Here is a 20,286-nt window from a genome sequence, read left to right as displayed (position 1 = left end):
GCAATAATGCAATAATTTTTCTGGAAGAAAAACTTCATTCATTATCTTGAACACTTTCAGCCATGACTGACGGTAAAGCTCAGGCTACACCAACACTGATACATTGTAACAAACCAATTGGGATCTTATCAGCATCTGAATGGAAAGAAGAATCTCAAAGATCTTAAAAAAATGGTACATAGAGTCCACTAGAAATTATCTGAATTTTTTTTGTCCAGGGATTCATTTTCATAAAATGATTAATAATTAAGAAGCACTTTGGGGGGAGGGGGGAAGGTTCCTCGCCATCATCAGTTATAATGCAATCAATAATGGCAGTGAGCATTGTGTGCAAGACCTGAATGACATCGGAAGGAAGAGAAGACAGGCATACTTACTTCCCTGTACGACACCCTCCACCGATGCAACTTCATTGTCTAAGTAGAAATCAGAAAGATGGAAATTTAAAAAAAAAAATATATATATATATATATATATATATATATATATATATATATATATATATATATATATATATATATATATATATATATATATATATATATATGTATATATTGCATAATGCACTTCAATACCATTATTTACTGATCGGTGCCATAACCCCAACAATTCCTTTGGAGCACAGCACGAAGACAATAGCAACGCAGACCCCGAGGGTCGGACTGCCACTAATCAGATACACTAATGATATCCTAAGGCGGGCATACCCCTTTAAATTGGAATATGAGACTTGCATGAGGTCGTCCTGCAAACCAATCAGCATCTGTCAGCTCGGAAAAAACATTTTCAGGAAAATTCCTACATATCCACAATGGTGACATCAAGAACTTTCTGAATATTTCCTTCCTGCTACTGCAACACACAGTCAAGCGAGTTGCTATAAAATTGCAGCGTTACCGCGACTCGTGGGAAACATTACTATTTCCTTACGGGAAATTAAAAAAAAAAGTGCAGCAACCTTATAGAAAGCTTACAAAAAAAACACACCAAATGGACGGATACGGCTGTACTACTGCAATTGACCACTGGTGGTGCTGCAGAATTGAAGCAGGCGTCTGTATCCAGTGTTCGTGCCTTCTGCTCCGGGGACAGGTGAGATCTTGGCCACGGTTGATACTGGGAATTGGCTGGAAAACAATCTGCAGCAAAGTTCTCGGAGGCGGTTTTTCATCCGCCATCTCAAAGTGTGAATCTCTCAGCGATGTATTAGTGGGGTTTGAAGATAATCTTTTTGATGTAGAGAGATCCATTAATAATCTAAAAGATTCCAATAAAGCGCCTCTCTCATCCTGATGAATTCGCCGCCCGTATCTGCTATTCTAATTACAATATCTCCCACAACCCATTCGTTTTCCGAGGTTTTTATCTCATTATGGGAAGATAGGATTTAATTACACATTTTAATCACCGAGCGCCTCCAAAACAATGATGAAGCCGTGATGTCGCCTCTAGTCTGAAGGACAGACAACGCAGTTTACTACCGGAGCTGCGCTCTCTGGAGCTCCCTCTACGGCGCCATCTGCAGGCTGTCCAACCACTAGTGACCGTGGAATACAGAGACCGGCCGGGTCTGCGACACCTAAAGTCGATTTTTCCCATGACAGTCAGGAAAGGACAGATGCAGGTTGCAGGTCCCAACTTTTACACATCTCCAGAACATGGGCCACATAGACGGACAAGTGTCCCACCTCGCATCTACCTTTGGGACTCCTCTCCTGGAGACGGATTCCCTAACAATACATGCAGATAAGTCATAAAAGACCAGGGTGAGAATATGCCTTTATCTGCTCTCAGCCCGGGATATTAGAGGACAAGGGACACCTCCTATGACATAAGTGCAACTCATAGGGAACATGGCAAATAACTGATTTTATGAGACAACAACTCCTTTATACAGTGCAAGAGATAATTTTATTTAATCGAACATAAGCTTAAATTAGCTTAGTTAAAATGATTCAGACTCAGTGGGGTCACTGGGTCGGATAAGAGAATAGGTATTAAAAGTATTAAGATTTTTTTAAAATCAATAAAAAGATTGGTGTCCACTGATATAGGATCAACATAGGCCTTTTTCCCGTAGTCTGTGGATGTTCGGTTGCAGTAGATGTATAAGGAGGCAAAGGCTTGTAGACCTGGTGGGATAGAATAGGAATGTATAAATATGGTATACTAATGAGCGATAGGGAACAGGTAGATATCTTTTTGTTGTGGTTACCTGATACTGGTGCCTCATATGGTATACGAGGGTCACTGGTGGTACGTGTTGGTGCCTAGGAGGGAGGACGAAGGGTACCTAGAGTGGGGTACAAAAGATGTATGGATCAGCGGGGGTGGAACTCGATAGAGATGTCTCTGTTGGACTCTGAGTTGAGTCGTGAGTTACCTGTACTTGGTATGGTACTCAATAGGCTGTGGTAGTGGTTGGCTGTTTCTCCACAGTCGTTCTGCTACTGGTATGACAGTCAGCAGGCTGTGTGGATAATACGGAATTCACTGGAGGGGTACTAAAAGGGAGTGAGGGGAGACAAGTATTGAATAGGGTGCGAGGCTCAGGGGTAAAGGTACGAGATTTGAAGAAGTCAGTTACCTTCTAGAAGGTGGCGGGGGGTGTCCTGAGTATTTTTTGATGACTAGGAGATGGCGGTCCTAGTCCTTTTTGGAAAGTGGTAGAGGATATGTCACACACGGCTGTGGGTGGATGATCAGAGTTAGATCTGTAAGGGGGAGGAATAAGGATAGATCATAAATTAACTAACTTGTGTAGCCGTGGTACAAGCATTGGAGACAAAAGGTATTTTGGTTTAACTGTAAATAGGTACAAGGGGGCTCCAAGGGGCGTCTTGAGATGAGCGGGAGGTAGTAATCCTGGTCCCTTGTAGAGTGGAGGTAGCACGAGGAGGTCAGAGGTGGGATGCAGCAGGAGGCTGGTATTAGCATATAGTGTCTCTGTATGCTGAATAGAAATCTATACGGAAGGGGGAGGGGGTATATCTGTTAGGGTGTCACTGGGTAGTGGTTGTAGCCTCCAGTATGTACCCAGAGATCGTGGTTTACCTGTTTCGTAGGGATTAGGGTGTCAAATAGTAGATGCTGGTTCCGGTCTCCTTATTGTAGATACAGCAGGGTGCTGTAGTAGGAGGCTATAGTGGTATCAGAGGTAGCCAGAGAGAGGATACAGCATGAGGCTATTGTTGTCCTATGTTGGGTGCACCAGGAAGCTCTGGCTGAGTAGAGAGTGCAGGTGCCAGATGCGACAATATGGAGGGCTGCTGGTGCAGGGCCCAACTGGGGAGGTTGATGGCAAGTACTGCAGGGAGCAGGGAAAATCCGTTAGAGGGTCAGCTGGGTGCAGTATGGCTTGGTAGGGCAGAGGCTCGTTATTACTTACGGTCAGTAGAGAGCTTCACCGTCTGGGGGTGGTGGTCGAGGTCCGGAGCGAGGGCGGAGTCCCGGCCGGTGACTGCCGCGTACTCGCTGCTTCCGGGTAGGAGAGGGAGAAGGAGTGTATGTGGAGAGCGCGTGCGAAGGTGCGCGTCTCCTAGGAAAGCGCGCGAGAGGGGGGCAGCGTGACGTGCAGTCACGTGGTGTGCAGCGTGCACAAAGTACGGAGGCCTGTGGGCGCCTCTTTCACTGGGTTAAAGGACTGACCTTTAACCCAGTGAAAGAGGCGCCCACAGGCCTCCGTACTTTGTGCACGCTGCACACCACGTGACTGCACGTCACGCTGCCCCCCTCTCGCGCGCTTTCCTGGGAGACGCGCACCTTCGCACGCGCTCTCCACATACACTCCTTCTCCCTCTCCTACCCGGAAGCAGCGAGTACGCGGCAGTCACCGGCCGGGACTCCGCCCTCGCTCCGGACCTCGACCACCACCCCCAGACGGTGAAGCTCTCTACTGACCGTAAGTAATAACGAGCCTCTGCCCTACCAAGCCATACTGCACCCAGCTGACCCTCTAACGGATTTTCCCTGCTCCCTGCAGTACTTGCCATCAACCTCCCCAGTTGGGCCCTGCACCAGCAGCCCTCCATATTGTCGCATCTGGCACCTGCACTCTCTACTCAGCCAGAGCTTCCTGGTGCACCCAACATAGGACAACAATAGCCTCATGCTGTATCCTCTCTCTGGCTACCTCTGATACCACTATAGCCTCCTACTACAGCACCCTGCTGTATCTACAATAAGGAGACCGGAACCAGCATCTACTATTTGACACCCTAATCCCTACGAAACAGGTAAACCACGATCTCTGGGTACATACTGGAGGCTACAACCACTACCCAGTGACACCCTAACAGATATACCCCCTCCCCCTTCCGTATAGATTTCTATTCAGCATACAGAGACACTATATGCTAATACCAGCCTCCTGCTGCATCCCACCTCTGACCTCCTCGTGCTACCTCCACTCTACAAGGGACCAGGATTACTACCTCCCGCTCATCTCAAGACGCCCCTTGGAGCCCCCTTGTACCTATTTACAGTTAAACCAAAATACCTTTTGTCTCCAATGCTTGTACCACGGCTACACAAGTTAGTTAATTTATGATCTATCCTTATTCCTCCCCCTTACAGATCTAACTCTGATCATCCACCCACAGCCGTGTGTGACATATCCTCTACCACTTTCCAAAAAGGACTAGGACCGCCATCTCCTAGTCATCAAAAAATACTCAGGACACCCCCCGCCACCTTCTAGAAGGTAACTGACTTCTTCAAATCTCGTACCTTTACCCCTGAGCCTCGCACCCTATTCAATACTTGTCTCCCCTCACTCCCTTTTAGTACCCCTCCAGTGAATTCCGTATTATCCACACAGCCTGCTGACTGTCATACCAGTAGCAGAACGACTGTGGAGAAACAGCCAACCACTACCACAGCCTATTGAGTACCATACCAAGTACAGGTAACTCACGACTCAACTCAGAGTCCAACAGAGACATCTCTATCGACTTCCACCCCCGCTGATCCATACATCTTTTGTACCCCACTCTAGGTACCCTTCGTCCTCCCTCCTAGGCACCAACACGTACCACCAGTGACCCTCGTATACCATATGAGGCACCAGTATCAGGTAACCACAACAAAAAGATATCTACCTGTTCCCTATCGCTCATTAGTATACCATATTTATACATTCCTATTCTATCCCACCAGGTCTACAAGCCTTTGCCTCCTTATACATCTACTGCAACCGAACATCCACAGACTACGGGAAAAAGGCCTATGTTGATCCTATATCAGTGGACACCAATCTTTTTATTGATTTTAAAAAAATCTTAATACTTTTAATACCTATTCTCTTATCCGACCCAGTGACCCCACTGAGTCTGAATCATTTTAACTAAGCTAATTTAAGCTTATGTTCGATTAAATAAAATTATCTCTTGCACTGTATATCTCTCGTGCTGTCCTTCTGTTCACTACCACTAGCGCAAATTTACTTCTTTTCAGCTACATCAAAACCCATTTGGACAACTCTGGTTCCCTGTCCACTAATTTGCTGCCACTAGTAGTGACGAGCCCACAGCGCCTCCTATACCCATATACCAAAAACTCCTTTATATCCAATACTTCATTCCCCGGTGGTCCAAGGTGGATTAGGGCCACTATTTAATTCTCTGAGGAATAGGGAGTTAATAGCATAGTGAAGGGTTAATAACGCAATCCTTGGTGGTCTAAGGTGGTGGAGAGTTTATACGTATTTCCCTCTTGGTCTAGGGTTGGGAAGGGCTAATATTTCATTCCCTGGTGGTCTAAGGTAGTGGATGAGTAATATTTAATTCTCTGCGGGGTGGTGGTGGGTTAATATTTCAATCCATTGTGGTCTACGGTAGTGAAGGGCTAATAATTTATTCCCCTGATGGTCTAAGGTAGTCTAGGGTAATATTGAATTCCCTGGTGGTCTAGGGCATTTTAGCCGTAGCTATTTATTTCCCTTGTACTTTTGAGTACTCTAGTGGATTGGTCAATAGTTTATTTCTTGGTGGTCTGAAATAGTAAGGTTAATAAGTTTTTCATTCCCTGGTGGTCTAGGGAAATGAGACTTCACTGCCAGATTAAAGAAGTGGAGAATTACTATTTTGTTCCCAGGTAGTCTAGTGCACTGCTCTCTTGCTTAGTTGGATAGTGGAGCGGTTAATATTTAATTCCCTGGTGGTCTTGGGTAGTTTAGGTGTTAATATGTAAATCCCTCATACCCCATGGTAATGCGCCTTTGCTTGTTGGTGTAGGGTAGCCGTGGTGGCCTAAGGTAGAATAAGGCCGAACAGTTAATTCTCTGTTACGCTGGGGTAATAGCAGCAGAGAAGGTTAAAACCTTGTAGACCAGAGTAGAAAAGCGTTAATATTTTATTCCCTGGTGGTCTAGGGTAAAAGTGGGTATAAACAGCAGGTGGAGTGGGGCGTAAGTGCTGGTACATGTAACAGTGGAGAGTCATTAGTAACTTTACAGCCTGGTTCTGTGGCTGCCGCGGCCTCCGTCACTTCATTCTCTGCCCTGAGCTATTAGCACAATGGTCATTAGATCAATGTAATTATTTTTTGCAGATAATGAAATCCTTTATCCACAGTGGCGCGGGGCGAGTGCCCTCTCTTACGGCACACACTGATTAAACTGAACCGGGCAATTACAGAGAAGGAGGGGACCCGACGCGTCCGGACGGCAGTGGTTACCTATGTGCGCTCGGACGTGAGTCTGGAAGCAGTTGTAATATTTGTACTTCTTCCTGCAAATTCCACATTCGTAGGAACCTGGAAAAAAGAAAAAGATGAGCGCCGTTATCAAGATAAAAGACCTTTATGTGGAGCGATGCTCCGGAGCCATTAATGTTAGGCGGGACATAATGGCGACTAGCAATGTGAATGTGGAGCCACAAGAGGCGGCGGCCCGACAGTCAGCAGAAATCCAATGTTGGATTCTGGGCGTCCACGTTCGCCATCATTGGTTGCCACAGCACAGGCACTGATGACTTTGTGCTGACAGGACGTGAGTGCGGCTGATAAATATGGCTGTGCAATGAACAGGACAGGTGCACTACACCTACCGGCTGTGCACCTGTCGATGCGGCGCAGGGGAGAGGTGACCGAGGGCCCCATTAGTGGCTGCATCCACAGCACTTTTGATGACGACCAGTATGGCAGCACTGGCTGATGTCCTGTTCCCACTGCTCACCTGGAGAAGATGTGCTGATTCTTGGTGGGATGCTACGTGGACGGCTGCCGCCGCTCCAGGAGGCTTCTCTGCTCACTACTACTGAATGTCTCTCTGGAGAGTCTGCAACTGGTGGGAATATCCACAGGAGGAAAAAACAGGGACAGAAGAATTCATATTAGACCAGACGAAAACAACAGAAGCCCCAAATGTGGTCAGCGTGATTGTCAATCCCCCCCCACACACACACACACTCGTAGTTCTGGCCATAAACACTGCCCCTGCCATGGGGGAGGGGTGAGGACCCCACAAATTTTTCTAAGGGTTGTCCTCATGATTACCACTCACCAATATTCGGCTGGTTGTGGTTTTCTCCGATCACCACGCAGATTTCAGCAGGCACCTTTTCGGCACCATCTTCCATCTTCTTCTCAGCAGCATTTTTGGCCTTCAGTTTCCACAGTGCAGGCTGAAGAACTTCTTCGGGTTTTTCTGGCAGTAATATCCACAGGCAGGGAAAAAAAAAAAAAAAAAAGAAAGAAAAAAGGACAGAAGAATTCATATTAGATTGAACAAAAACAGCAAATCCCCCGCTCATAGTTCTGGTCTAAACACTGCATCCGCCCCCAGGGGCAAAAATGACCCCACAAATTTGGTTGTCCTCACTGTTACCATCATTCCTCTCACCAATTTTCTGCTGAGTGTGGTTTTCTCCAATCACCACGCAGATTTCAGCAGGCACCTTTTCGGCACCATCTTCCATCTTCTTCTCAGCAGCATTTTTGGCCTTCAGTTTCCACAGTGCAGGCTGAAGAACTTCTTCGGGTTTTTCTGGCAGTAATATCCACAGGCAGGGAAAAAAAAAAAAAGAAAGAAAAAAGGACAGAAGAATTCATATTAGATTGAACAAAAACAGCAAATCCCCCGCTCATAGTTCTGGTCTAAACACTGCATCTGCCCCCAGGGGCAAAAATGACCCCACAAATTTGGTTGTCCTCACTGTTACCATCACTCCTCTCACCAATTTTCTGCTGAGTATGGTTTTCTCCGATCACCACGCAGATTTCAGCAGGCACCTTTTCGGCACCATCTTCCATCTTCTTCTCAGCAGCATTTTTGGCCTTCTGTTTCCAGAGTGCAGGCAGAAGAACATCTTCAGGTTTTTCTGGTGGGAATATCCACAGGCAGGGGAAAAAAAAAAGGACAGAAGAATTCATATTAGATCAGATAAGAACAGCAAAAAACAGAAATGTAGTCAGCGTGATTGTCAATCCCCTTTCCCTGCTCATAGGTCTGGCCAAAAACAATGTCCCTGCTACGGGGAGCAAAAAACGACCGACCCCATAAATTTCTCTAAGGGTTGTCCTTATGGTTACCATCGCTCCACTCACCAATCTTCTGCTGGTTGTGGTTTTCTCCGATCACCACGCAGATTTCGGCGGGCACCTTCTTGGCGCCATCATTCATCTGGTTCTCAGCAGCATTTTTAGCCTCCCGATTCCACAGCGCAGGCTGGAGAACATATTCAGGTTTTTCTGTTTTCACCGTCACATCTTGCGTACTCATGGTCCACACACTTTGGGATGAATGAAGTAAGGGTCTCGGCTCTCCCCCCTGGATGGCACGCTCCCTAGAAAAACACAGCAGAGGTCTGGGATGACCAAAACCAAAAATTCTAAAAGTCCTAAGAATTAAAAAAGCATGGCCACTTTCTTCTAGAACTGCGCCTCCCCGGGCTATAGAATTTGTCTGCTTCTCCAGCTCAGTTCCATTTATGTGAATGGGGATGAACTGCAATACCATACACAACCTTAAGAGAAATGTGGTACTATATTTTGAAAAAGACAGCATGCTTTCTATTCCTGGATACCTATCCAGTTGCAGAGACCCCCCATCCCACCTGAGATGGACATGTGGGTCACTGCACAACATAGGATTTCCAATCCCTTTTACCCTGGCGCGCGGAGCAGGAAGCATTGGATGAGTCTGACCTCCTTTCATTCCGTGGTTCACAATTAATAATGAAATATCAGGAGCCCTAGTGAAACCTGCACAGGTCCATACTGGTCTTGACTAATAACTGGGGATCCGATCATTTAATGCGAGTGTCATATTTTCTGTGGTTCTGCTTCTGAATGCATTATTTTATAAAACCAGACATTTAGATGTTGCACCATTGCTTGGACATTGGGTCTGTATCTATGCGGTACATGGAAACTTCTTGGAGAAGAAACCCTGAAATACCAGTAAAAATAGTGTTTAGAGGAGCGATCCAGTCTATAGGACACTAGCCAGAGGTTAAAAAGAGCGTCTCCGACCCTGGAGGACCCAGCACGGCCATGCATTACTTGGGAATCCCATTTATGCATTGAGTGGTATGTAACGCTTCATTTAACCTGCGGTGGTGCTGTGGGAAACTCAAACACCTGCTGCCGCACATTTTGGAGCTGATTGCTGTGATCATCTCATCATTAGAAGATTAAAATGAATATCCGAAGTGGACAACGTCAGGTCCTTCTCCCAGACGGGGGTGGGAGGGAATCTGATGACAGGGCAACAGATAAATGTAAAACAAGGACGGCTAGAGACCACCAAAAAGGGAGCTGCTGGTACAGAGCAGATCTTCCCGTTCTGCCTCACACAGGTCCATTGGCTCCATTAGGACATGTGGATAAGTGTAAGCTCCATTCACTACTATGGGGGGGGGTTACAGGTTTTGTTTTAGCCTTCACTATATATTACATAAAAACACAAAATTCCATTTGCTTGACTTACAAGTACAAGAAATATTGTGTTAGTGCAAGCGGCAGCGGCACAGTCTCCACGTTTCTATATAAGGCCCCGAGGTGACATTTGCTCAAGGAGCCCATTTAGGAATCCAGTTATTCTCCTTACACAATGGAATATTCAGTCTCGGCTCAGACCGCAGCCAATGTTTTCTAGTGGAAAAATTTCAAGAGCTGGGGGGAATTTTCCACTGATGTATATTTCTGTCAATTTCATTTTTTTTTCCGTTTCTATAAATTACAACATGTCAAAAGGGAAAATGTAAAAAAAAAAAAAAAAAAAACCTGACTGCATCCATGAACAGCAGGGGGAAATTTGTGTAAATGATTTTGCATGAGTCAAGACAAAAAGAAAATGTGGTTAGGAAAATAGTATGCAAATAATATCGAAAAATTGTAAAGAATAGATCAGGTTATTTATTTTTATTTTTTTTCCAGCTCGAGGCGGTTTACTAAAATGTAAAGTAGGAGGTGGAAAATATTACCATGAGAATTTGCTCTAGTAAAACTGTACTGGGAATAAAATAAAATGAAAAATAAAATATTGACTTCTGCCAGATAAAAGGTCATGTCAGAAGTGATTTTTTTCTTCGCCCTTTTGGTACAAAATTGGCAAAAGCTAGGAAATGCAAACCCCATCACAAAAAAGCTCCATATGCAAAAGTCTCCCTCCAAATACATTAAACATGCCTTCTGTCAACTGCAATAATGCAAAAACACAACATAGAAAACATAATGCAAAATAATAAACTAAAATAAAAAATAACAGCAAAAAGAAAAATTGTAACATTATGTTGTAAAATCACACAACATAAGACAACAAAGTTAAATAACATAATACACGATGCAAAAAATAAAATGTAATAACACAAAAAAAACTACAAAAACTACCTAAAAAATATAACTAAATAAACAATGCAAAAAGCACAACATAATCAATGTAAAAATATAACAATGTGAAAAATAAAAATGTTAGAAAGACAACAAAAACATGTAAAATAGTAAATAAAAATTGAAAAATTTTACACAAAAAAAATTAGAATTTTTTTTAAATTTACCCCAATTTGGTCAAATTGCTCAAAACAGCCACAATAAAACTAAATTAATCTTCTAATAAAATGTTCTCTCCAAATTCAGTCTGCAACATAAAGTGATTAATGCTGAAAAAGTAGCCCACCCCTCCAAAAAAGTGATTTTTTTTTTCTACGTATAAAACCCCCACCCCAAAACAAACTGTGCAATGAGAGGGGCATAACAATCTGTAAAGACAGTGTACATTTCACAATGGCCGCCCCACCCCCTCGCCCATTGTCCGCTAATTTATACAAATGTTCGGATGGTAATATATGCGTGGTGAGAAGCGCGGGGTGGAAAGGTCGCCTATTTTCTTCACTCATTTTAATAATCCTAATTAATTTAAATTAGAACATATCATTATTTCTGCAGCATGAATATTTATTAAAACCCTATGGAGAAAAGATAAGAAAGAGCGATCAGTCATCGAGCATAAAAGGCTGGAGTCCAAAACTTCAAGAAAAAAAATAAATAATAATAATATAAAAATATCTATCTGGTTGCAGATTCACAAAGGGAGAAAAAAATAAAACATGGCTTTATGATGAGGATATTATGGCATTCTTTTGAGCTTTGCGGGTAGTGTTCAGAAAACAGAAACTGGAACAAAATCTGCTGATCTACTAAAAAAGTTTTTAATTTTCCTATGATCAAAAATAAAAGTGAGACCATCAATCCAATGGCGGACTATGCAATTTTGGACACAATACATGACCTACCCAGCCCTCTTCTCATATATCAATGATCACCATGCTAGTAATGGTGGTCCGTGCCGCAGCTCTTCTCCTGGTGTGCGGTCATGCTCCATACTCCTCCAATACTTCTCCCTTGCTGCACATTGTCAGACAGTCCAATGAAAGAACATTAATAAACTGCCTGTTCCTGGTCCTGCTGGTTCTGTAATCTGCAAAGCTTTAGTTTATCAGCGGCTCCCAACCTATGGTGCTTCAGCTGTTGAAAATCGACAGGCCCCTCCAGATAGATAATAAATCAAGTGCCCATCACATGCCTTGTTAGGTCCTAGGAACCCCCTCTAATAGCCAGAAATGTGATCTGCTCTCCTGGTCTCAAACCATCTGAATAGCAGCCATGTAATACTCTGCTTCTCCAGTAGTGGCCACTGTGGGGAAAAAGCCTCGCTAAGTCATGCCAGGAGCATGATTGGCAGCGATCAGTTGATCACAAAAGGTGACTCCCAGAATATAAAGGTAAATCCATAACATTGTAATAATTAAATTACTTGAATTATTTTTCTTTCTTCGGTATTCTTTTCTAAATCGTTTTTTTTTTTCCTTTTTTTTTTAGAATTCAGAGGTGAAAAAAAAAAATTACAAGAAAAGAGGAACCCCATCTGCATTTTAAATTGTACAAGCCCCGTAACCGCATCACAAATTCATGCAACGAAAGAATAGGTCTGTTACAATTTTTCCTCCTCGCCAATGATTCTTACAAAATAAAACCTTTTTTTAATTTAAATGCTAATGCACTGAATTAAATTTTAATAACAGAGGAAATTGAAAAGCTGAGCAGGAATATTGGAAATAAATCCAGGCAGAAACAGCAGAAATTAAAAATTCTAGTATGTGGGATGATGGCAGTTAAGCTATTTTATAGGATTACATTTTTTTCATTTTTGAAAGCAGAAGAAGAAGAAAAAAAAAATCAGATCTTGCTGACTACGGAGTATTAAATCCACAGAGCTGTGATTTATTATACTCCCTTCCCAAGGGAACGGGCCTCTCTTTCATGTTGAAATATTTCATAAATTTCAAGACAGCATAAATTCTTAATTTAGAGTTATAGAGGTCACATTTAATGTACTCATGAAATTCAGAAATATTAAAGGAATATCAACCGTGGAGCTGGAGATTCAAGTGGGGGAGAAAAAAAAAATAGATTTTGATGAACAGCGAAAAATTAGAAAATATTTCAGACAAATTGGATATTTCTGAAAACCCAATTTTTTACTTGGATGTTGGGAGCGGAGCATAGAATATTTTTTTTCTTATTTTTTGGTGAATCATTAAAAAAAAAATGCTGTTAAATTCTAATCAGTGGGAATATATTACCTGTGTGATTTTTTTTTCATTAAAAACAAGTAATCAATATATTGTATTTCAAATCTGTTTTATTTTTGGGCTATAGATTTTTTTGTATTTATGGTTCTTGTTTTATGTGGGCGGACATTGTGCTTGAGACGCTATTAAAAGTAATTCAGGGATATGCTTTGCAGTAGCCACATGGACCATACGAGGCTGTGGACTTGAGATAACTCATTGAGCTCCATGCGAGAGACTTGTGCATGCTCTGTGAGCTGTGCAGAGGTCATTGCGCAGAGAGCGAGGAGGAAGATTGGGGTCCGCTGACTCCCATTTGTCGATTCACAAATATCTCTCTCTACTAATGTCTACATAATTATTTAGGGTCCTTATTATGGGGGATTTTAACTATCCAGATATTCAATGGGACAAAGAATCTTCCAGTTGTACTAAAAGCTGCAAGTTCTTATCCACAGTTCAGGACATTTACCTCTCTCAGCTGGTTGATGAACCAACCAGGGAAGGTAATCTGCTGGATCTGGTTCTACAATTTCAGATCTACAGGTCCGGGAGCATTTGGGAAGCAGTGACCACAATATGGTAAGTTGCAGTGTAATATGCAATAAAACATTTCAAAAAGGAAATGCAAAAACCTGGAACTTTAGGAAAGCTGATTTCAACAAATTAAGGGAAGAGCTTAATCACGTAAACTGGGACCATGTCAGGGTAGCTGGGGATACAGAACGTAAATGGGGCATGTTTAAGGAAACACTACTAGAATCCTGTAGAAAATGTATACCCTCTGGTAATAAAATGTCCAGGAATAAAAAGAAACCATTATGGATAAATTAGACAGTACAAAGTTTAATAAGACAAAAACAAAGGGCATTCAAAATCTTGACAGCCAAGAAAATAGAAATAGCATTTCAGGAGTATAAAGACCTAAATAAGAAATGCAAAAAAGAAATCAAGCTAGCAAAGTTAGCTACAGAGAAACAAATTGTCAGCAACATTAAAATAAATCCCCCAAAAATTTAGAAATACATCAATGCCAAAAAGAAAAAAACAGATGGTATCAGCCCCTTAAAAGACGATAAGATAATTATAGAGGACAAAGAAAAGGCTGCAATATTAAACAGGCACTTTTCATCCATGGTATATAAGAAAAAAAAAAGGGAAAATTTCAGCCTACCATGCATATGCCATAAGGGTCCACTGGTGCATGGAAATCCTTGGTAATCCAGGGATGAGAAGCAGTAGGAAGTAGATTAGAAAAACTCCAGCACCTTCTCCGTATCCATCACAAGAGATGTAAAGTTAAAACGTCCATTTTATTAGTTCCTTTAAAAAAGCGCCATATGTAAGGCAGACCTTACGCGTTTCAAACCAAACAGGGGTTCTTAATCATAGATCATAGATATGATTAAAAACCCCTGTTTGGTTCGAAACGCGTAAGGTCTGCCTTACATATGGCGCTTTTTTAATGGAACTAATAAAATGGACGTTTTAACTTTACATCTCTTGTGATGGAAACAGAGAAGGTGCTGGAGTTTTTCTAAACTACTTCCTACTTTTCATCCATGTTCACCAACGAACCGTCTGTTCCAGGGATCTTTCAACAGGGCAAAAATCAAAGTTCAGCACGTGATATAACTAGCTTAACACAAAAAGAAGTACGCCTGCGTCTGAGCAAATTAAACCCTGACAAATCCCCCAGCCCAGATGGTATTCATCCACGGATACTGAGGGAATTAAGCTCAGTAATTGATAGACCGCTGTATCTCATATTCTTAGACTCTCTTGTAACAGGGGTAGTGCCACAAGATTGGAGGATAGCCGATGTAGTACCGATATTTAAGAAAGGTAAGAAGGTGGATCCAGGTAACTACCGTCCGTTAAGTCTGACATCAGTAGTGTGCAAGGTTTTTGAGGGCATCATAAGAGATGACCTGCAGAGTTATATCATAGAGAATAATATAATAAATGATGAACCAGCACGGATTCATTAAAAATAGGTCGTGTTTAAAAAACATGTTGGGGTTCTATGAGGAGGTAAGTGCAAATATGGATGGTGGTAATGCGGCGGATGTGATTTATCTGGACTTTGCAAGGGCATTTGATAGTGTACCACATAACAGCCTTATACAGAAGCTACAAAAGCAAGGACTTGGGGGAACTATATGCAGATGGGTAAAGAATTAACTAAATGACAGGAAACAAAGTCATCATGAATGGTACATTCTCTAAATGGGATATAGGGAGCAGTGGGGTGCCCCAGGGATCTGTACTGGGAGCAGTGGGGTGCCCCAGGGATCTGTACTGGGAGCAGTGGGGTGCCCCAGGGATCTGTACTGGGAGCAGTGGGGTGCCCCAGGGATCTGTACTGGGAGCAGTGGGGTGCCCCAGGGATCTGTACTGGGAGCAGTGGGGTGCCCCAGGGATCTGTACTGGGAGCAGTGGGGTGCCCCAGGGATCTGTACTGGGAGCAGAGGCGTGCCCCAGGGATCTGGGCTAGGACCGATTCTTTTTAACCTCTATATTAATGACCTTGGCGAAGGGATTGAGAGTAAAGTGTCAGTCTTTGCTGATGACGCCAAACTATGTAGGATATTAAAATCTGATTTTGACATTGCAATATTGCAGAAAGATCTGGATAAGATGACTGAATGGGCAAACACTTGGCAGATGAGGTTTAATGTAGATAAATGTAGAGTAATGCACCTAGGACGGAGTAATCCTATTGCTGCATATACATTAAATGGGAGTATACTCCGGACTACAGAACAGGAGAAGGACTTGGGTATTCTGGTTACGAATAAGCTGAGCAGCAGTACTCAATGTCAAGCAGCAGCCGCAAAAGCAAACAAGATTTTAGGATGTATAAGAAGAGAAATAAAATCCTGCGATCCCAAAGTATTGTTACCCCTTTATAAATCACTGGTGAGGCCACATCTGGAATATGGGATCCAGTTTTGGGTTCCACATTTTAAAAAGGATATTCAGAAGTTAGAGTCAGTTCAAAGGCGGCAACAAGATTATTACAAGGGATGGAAGAACTCTCATATGATGAGAGGTTGGAAAAGTTGGGCTTGTTTAGCTTAGAAAAACGACGCCTAAGAGGAGATCTTATTTATATGTGTGGTCAGTACAAAGGACTAGCCCATGACTTATTCCTTCCAAAGACCATACTAAGGACCAGGGGGCACTCATTAAGGGTGCAAGAAAGGCGATTCTGGCACCTCAACAGGAAAGGGTTCTTTACAGTCAGAGCAGTCAGACTGTGGAATGCCAACCACAAGAGGTAGTAATGGCAGACACTATAATAGCTTTTATACAAGGGCTGGACGATTTCCTCGATACATATAAAATTGTGGGTTACAGTTAAATTAGACAAAATGCACAATAGGGGGAGGAAGGTTGAACTTGATGGACACAAGTCTTTATTTCAACCTATGCTACTATAACTAAAAAGGGAATACATCCTTTAATAATAATGGGAGGAAATACCACCTATAACCAATGGCTAAGAGTGGCGCTGTTACTGAAAGAAAGCAGCCATGTTTTTCAATTCCCTTACAAATTCTTAAAGAAACACTGCAGGCAAAACTGCAACATTGTGTTATGTCTGGGGCGTAGCATGACGGGAAGGAGCATGATATTACAGGGAGTCCCCTGTGCTGTGTTCCACCCCTGAGGCCTGCAGTAGGCATAAAAAGTCTCTATTAGCTAATAAACAGAAGCTATAACCCAAATGTGAACAGACAGTGAAAAAACCTAATGTGGCTCAAAGTTTACTAACACTGAGGTGACATAGGGTACGTGCACACGATCAGCAATTGCTGCGGATTGGACGTGCAAACAGCAGCAGCCAGATGTTACAGCATAGTGGATGGGATTTGTAGAAATCCCATGTCCACTATGCGTCTGCGGCACACCCGCGGAATGTCTAATTCTCCTGCGGGTCCACATGCGGGCTTTCCCCATAGACCCAACCTCTATGAGGAAAGTCCGCATGAGGAAAAATAAAATGGTGCCTCTCATTAGCATATTGAGCGGAAGCCGCTGGCGGCTTCTCCGCAGCAGGCTCCGGATGGTGGGAATGTAGCCTTAGTGTGGCCATCAGGACATGATAGGAGTTGTAGTATCTGTACACCTAGTAAGGAACAGGTTATCTCTCCCTCCATCCTCCCCATTCATCTCACCACCTCCTCAGAACTATTCCTCAACATTCAATCCTTTGTCTCCAAACACAGACAACCACCTCACGCTCTCTCCTGCTCCCACCTACTAACACTTTCTCTGCTCCTCCTCACTGCTGGCGATATCTCCCCAAATCCTGGCCCTCCTCACCACATCCCCACAGTCACCTCCACCTCCTATCCACGATCTGTCACAAACTCTCACAGCCCTTCTAACCTCATACACATCCGCCCAGCCCCCACTTCACCAGTCCCACTAACAGGAGCTCTATGGAAAGCTCCTTTCATCTGCAACAAACTTTCCTACATTCATGATCTTTTCATCACTAATAAACTTTCCTTCCTCTTCATCACCGAAACCTGGCTCAACCCCTCTGCACTTTAGTACGGCGGTTTCCAACCTTTCCCACACCCCCCGCCCCATGGCAAGCATGGTGGAGGAGTAGGTTTTCTCCTGTCAGATAACTGCTCCTTCACCCAAATCCCACTGCCACCCCCCATTACTCTCCTCTCTTTTGAGGTGCACTGTGTGCGCATCTACTCCCCCTTCGACCTCCATTTGGCCGTCATTTACCACCCCCCAAGACCAGCCACAACCTTCTTAGATCACTTCACCACCTGGCTACTTCGTTTCTTTTCCGCTTACATCCCCACTATCATCATGGGCGACTTCAACTTTCCCAACGACACTTCCCTCTCAGCTGCCTCTAAGCATCTTTCCCTCACTTCCTCCTTCGGCCTTGCTCAATGGTCTTCCACAGCCACTCACAAAGATGGCCACACTTTGGACCTCATCTTCACCCGCCTCTGTTCCCTATCTAACCTCTCTAACTCACCTCTCCCTCTTTCTGACCACAACCTACTTACATTCTCTACCATCTCCAGGGCCATAATCCCCAACCCACAAACTTGCACACGCTCGCAGAAATCTTAAACACCTTGACCTACACTCACTCTCTGAATCCCTACTCCCTCTTACAGACATTAGTTCCTTACATGATGCAAATGTAGCTGCCGCTTTATACAACACCACAACAGCTGCAGCTCTCAATTCAGTCGCCCCCCTCACACATACCAAAGCTCACACAATCAACAGGCAACCCTGGCACACCAGCCTAACCAAAGAACTGCAAAGGGCCTCCAGGGTTACTGAGCGTAGATGGAAAAGGTCCCACTCCAATGAGCACTTCATCGCATTCAAACAGTCCCTCACTACCTTCAAGTCCACACTCACTGCAGCAAAACAAACATACTTCTCATCTCTCATATCTTCCCTGTTTCACAACCCTAAACAGCTATTCCACACCTTCAATTCTCTCCACTGTCCCGAAGTGCCTCCTCCCACTCCTCTCATCTCAGCCGAAGACTTTGACACCATCAGACAAAGCTTTTGATTAAAGTCCCCCCAACCCCTCTTCAGACCTACTCAATTCTCCTCCTCCAAAACCAGCTTCTCCCCCATTACGGAAGATCAACTTTCCTCTTTACTCTCCAAATCACACCTCACCACCTGTGAACTTGACCCAGTCCTGTCCCACCTCATCCCCAACCCATCTTTTCAACCTGTCACTAACAACTGGTGTCTTCCCCTCATGCTTCAAACATGCCTCGATCACAACCATCCTCAAAAAGCCCTCCCTCGACCCATCCTCTCTGCCTAGCTACCCCCCCATATCACTTCTCCCCTGTGCCTCAAAACTACTGGAACAACATGTCCACTCTGAACTGTCCTCCCACCTCTCCTCCTGCTCTCTCTTTGACCGCCTCCAATCTGGCTTCCGACAGCATCATTCTACTGAAACTGCCCTGACTAAAATCACCAACGACCTACTAACCGCCAAATCCAAGCGACACTACTCTGTCGTCCTCTTCCTCTTAGACCTGTCATCTGCTTTCAACACAGCGGACCATTCCCTCTTACCACAGACTCTCTCATCATTGTAGCATCGGCGTCTCTGCCCCCTGCCAGGCAGAGACGCCATCCCTCTCACCGCCGCGCTCCCTGCCCGGTGTCCTCCAGCGCTCCTCTTCCTGCTTCTGCTGCCGCCCTAAGGAGTCCCCGCCCAATTGCCGGAGGTCCTCCCATATATAAGGCACCTCCTCCAAAATGGAGGTGCCCGAGCAATAGTTGATGCACAGTGTACTTACCTCTGCTTCTGACCACTAGTCCTGCCCGCCAGCCTGACTACCAGTCCAGTCCGCCAGCCCGACTACTCTCCAGCCCGACAGTCTGTCTTCCGCCAGTCTGTCTATGGGCTTTGCCCGCTTGCTTACCTGGAAGCACCTGCTTGCTACCTGCCGTGCCTACCTGGAGGCTACTGCTTGCTACCTGCCGTGCCTACCTGGAGGCTCCTGTCTGTCACCTGCCGTGACCACCTGACAGCCTACCTAGAGGCTCCCGCCTGCCGTGTCTGCCAGTCCATCCACCAGGATCACTCGTCAGCCTGCCTGCTGTGCCCATCTGCTAAACCGGTCAGTCCCAGCCATCTGACCCGTGGGAGTCACCTGCTCTCTTACAAGGTCGTCCCCAGAGTAGCACCTGGTCCCTCTGCTCAGTCCCTCCCTGGTCACGGAGTCGTTAGCCGCCGTACGACCTAGGTCGGTCCGAGTTGATACTTAGTTACGCCCCTCTGGGTCCCTCCTTGCACCGCAGCACAGAGGTTCCACCACCTGGACCCGTAACAATCATCACAGACTTAGACCTATCTTGGATCTCTTCATACCTAACAGGCAGGACATTCAGTGTCTCCCACTCACACACCACCTCCTCATCTAGCCCCCTATCTGTCGGTGTCCCCCAAGGTTAAGTTCTAGGACCCCTGCTCTTCTCCACCTACACCTTCGGCCTAGTACAGCTCATAGAGTCTCATGGCTTTCAGTATCACCTCTATGCTGATGACACACAGATCAACCTCTCTGGACCTGATATCTCCTCCCTACTAACCAGAATCCCACAATGTCCGTCTGCTATTTCATCCTTATCCTTCTCTGCTACATTTCTAAAACTTAACATGGATAAAACAGAATTCATCATC

At 44.4% G+C, this 20,286-nt stretch overlaps 1 protein-coding gene across 9 annotated transcripts in view; it reads right to left on the bottom strand.

Moving 5' to 3' along the window:
• ZNF618 (zinc finger protein 618) overlaps positions 1-20,286 on the bottom strand; it is a 75,525-nt gene that overhangs the window by 31,256 nt on the left and 23,983 nt on the right. For 8 of the 9 annotated variants that reach the window (XM_073640462.1, XM_073640466.1, XM_073640467.1 and 5 more), the window contains 7 exons: positions 8,545-8,783; positions 8,175-8,321; positions 7,841-7,984; positions 7,502-7,645; positions 7,175-7,282; positions 6,676-6,753; positions 378-416 (listed from right to left, as the gene is read on the bottom strand). In XM_073640462.1, the coding sequence (XP_073496563.1) occupies positions 378-416; positions 6,676-6,753; positions 7,175-7,282; positions 7,502-7,645; positions 7,841-7,984; positions 8,175-8,321; positions 8,545-8,719 (835 nt within the window). In that variant the 5' untranslated portion in view covers positions 8,720-8,783. The remainder of the gene's footprint in view (positions 1-377; positions 417-6,675; positions 6,754-7,174; positions 7,283-7,501; positions 7,646-7,840; positions 7,985-8,174; positions 8,322-8,544; positions 8,784-20,286) is intronic. The other variant, XM_073640464.1, reaches the window with a different exon arrangement.

This window comes from Phyllobates terribilis, unplaced genomic scaffold, assembly GCF_046119375.1.
Source record: "Phyllobates terribilis strain yellow unplaced genomic scaffold, ASM4611937v1 Scaffold_7__3_contigs__length_470593459, whole genome shotgun sequence".
NCBI lineage: Eukaryota > Metazoa > Chordata > Amphibia > Anura > Dendrobatidae > Phyllobates > Phyllobates terribilis.
Note: the sequence above shows the minus strand (reverse complement) of the source record. Positions and strands in the feature narration are given on the sequence as shown.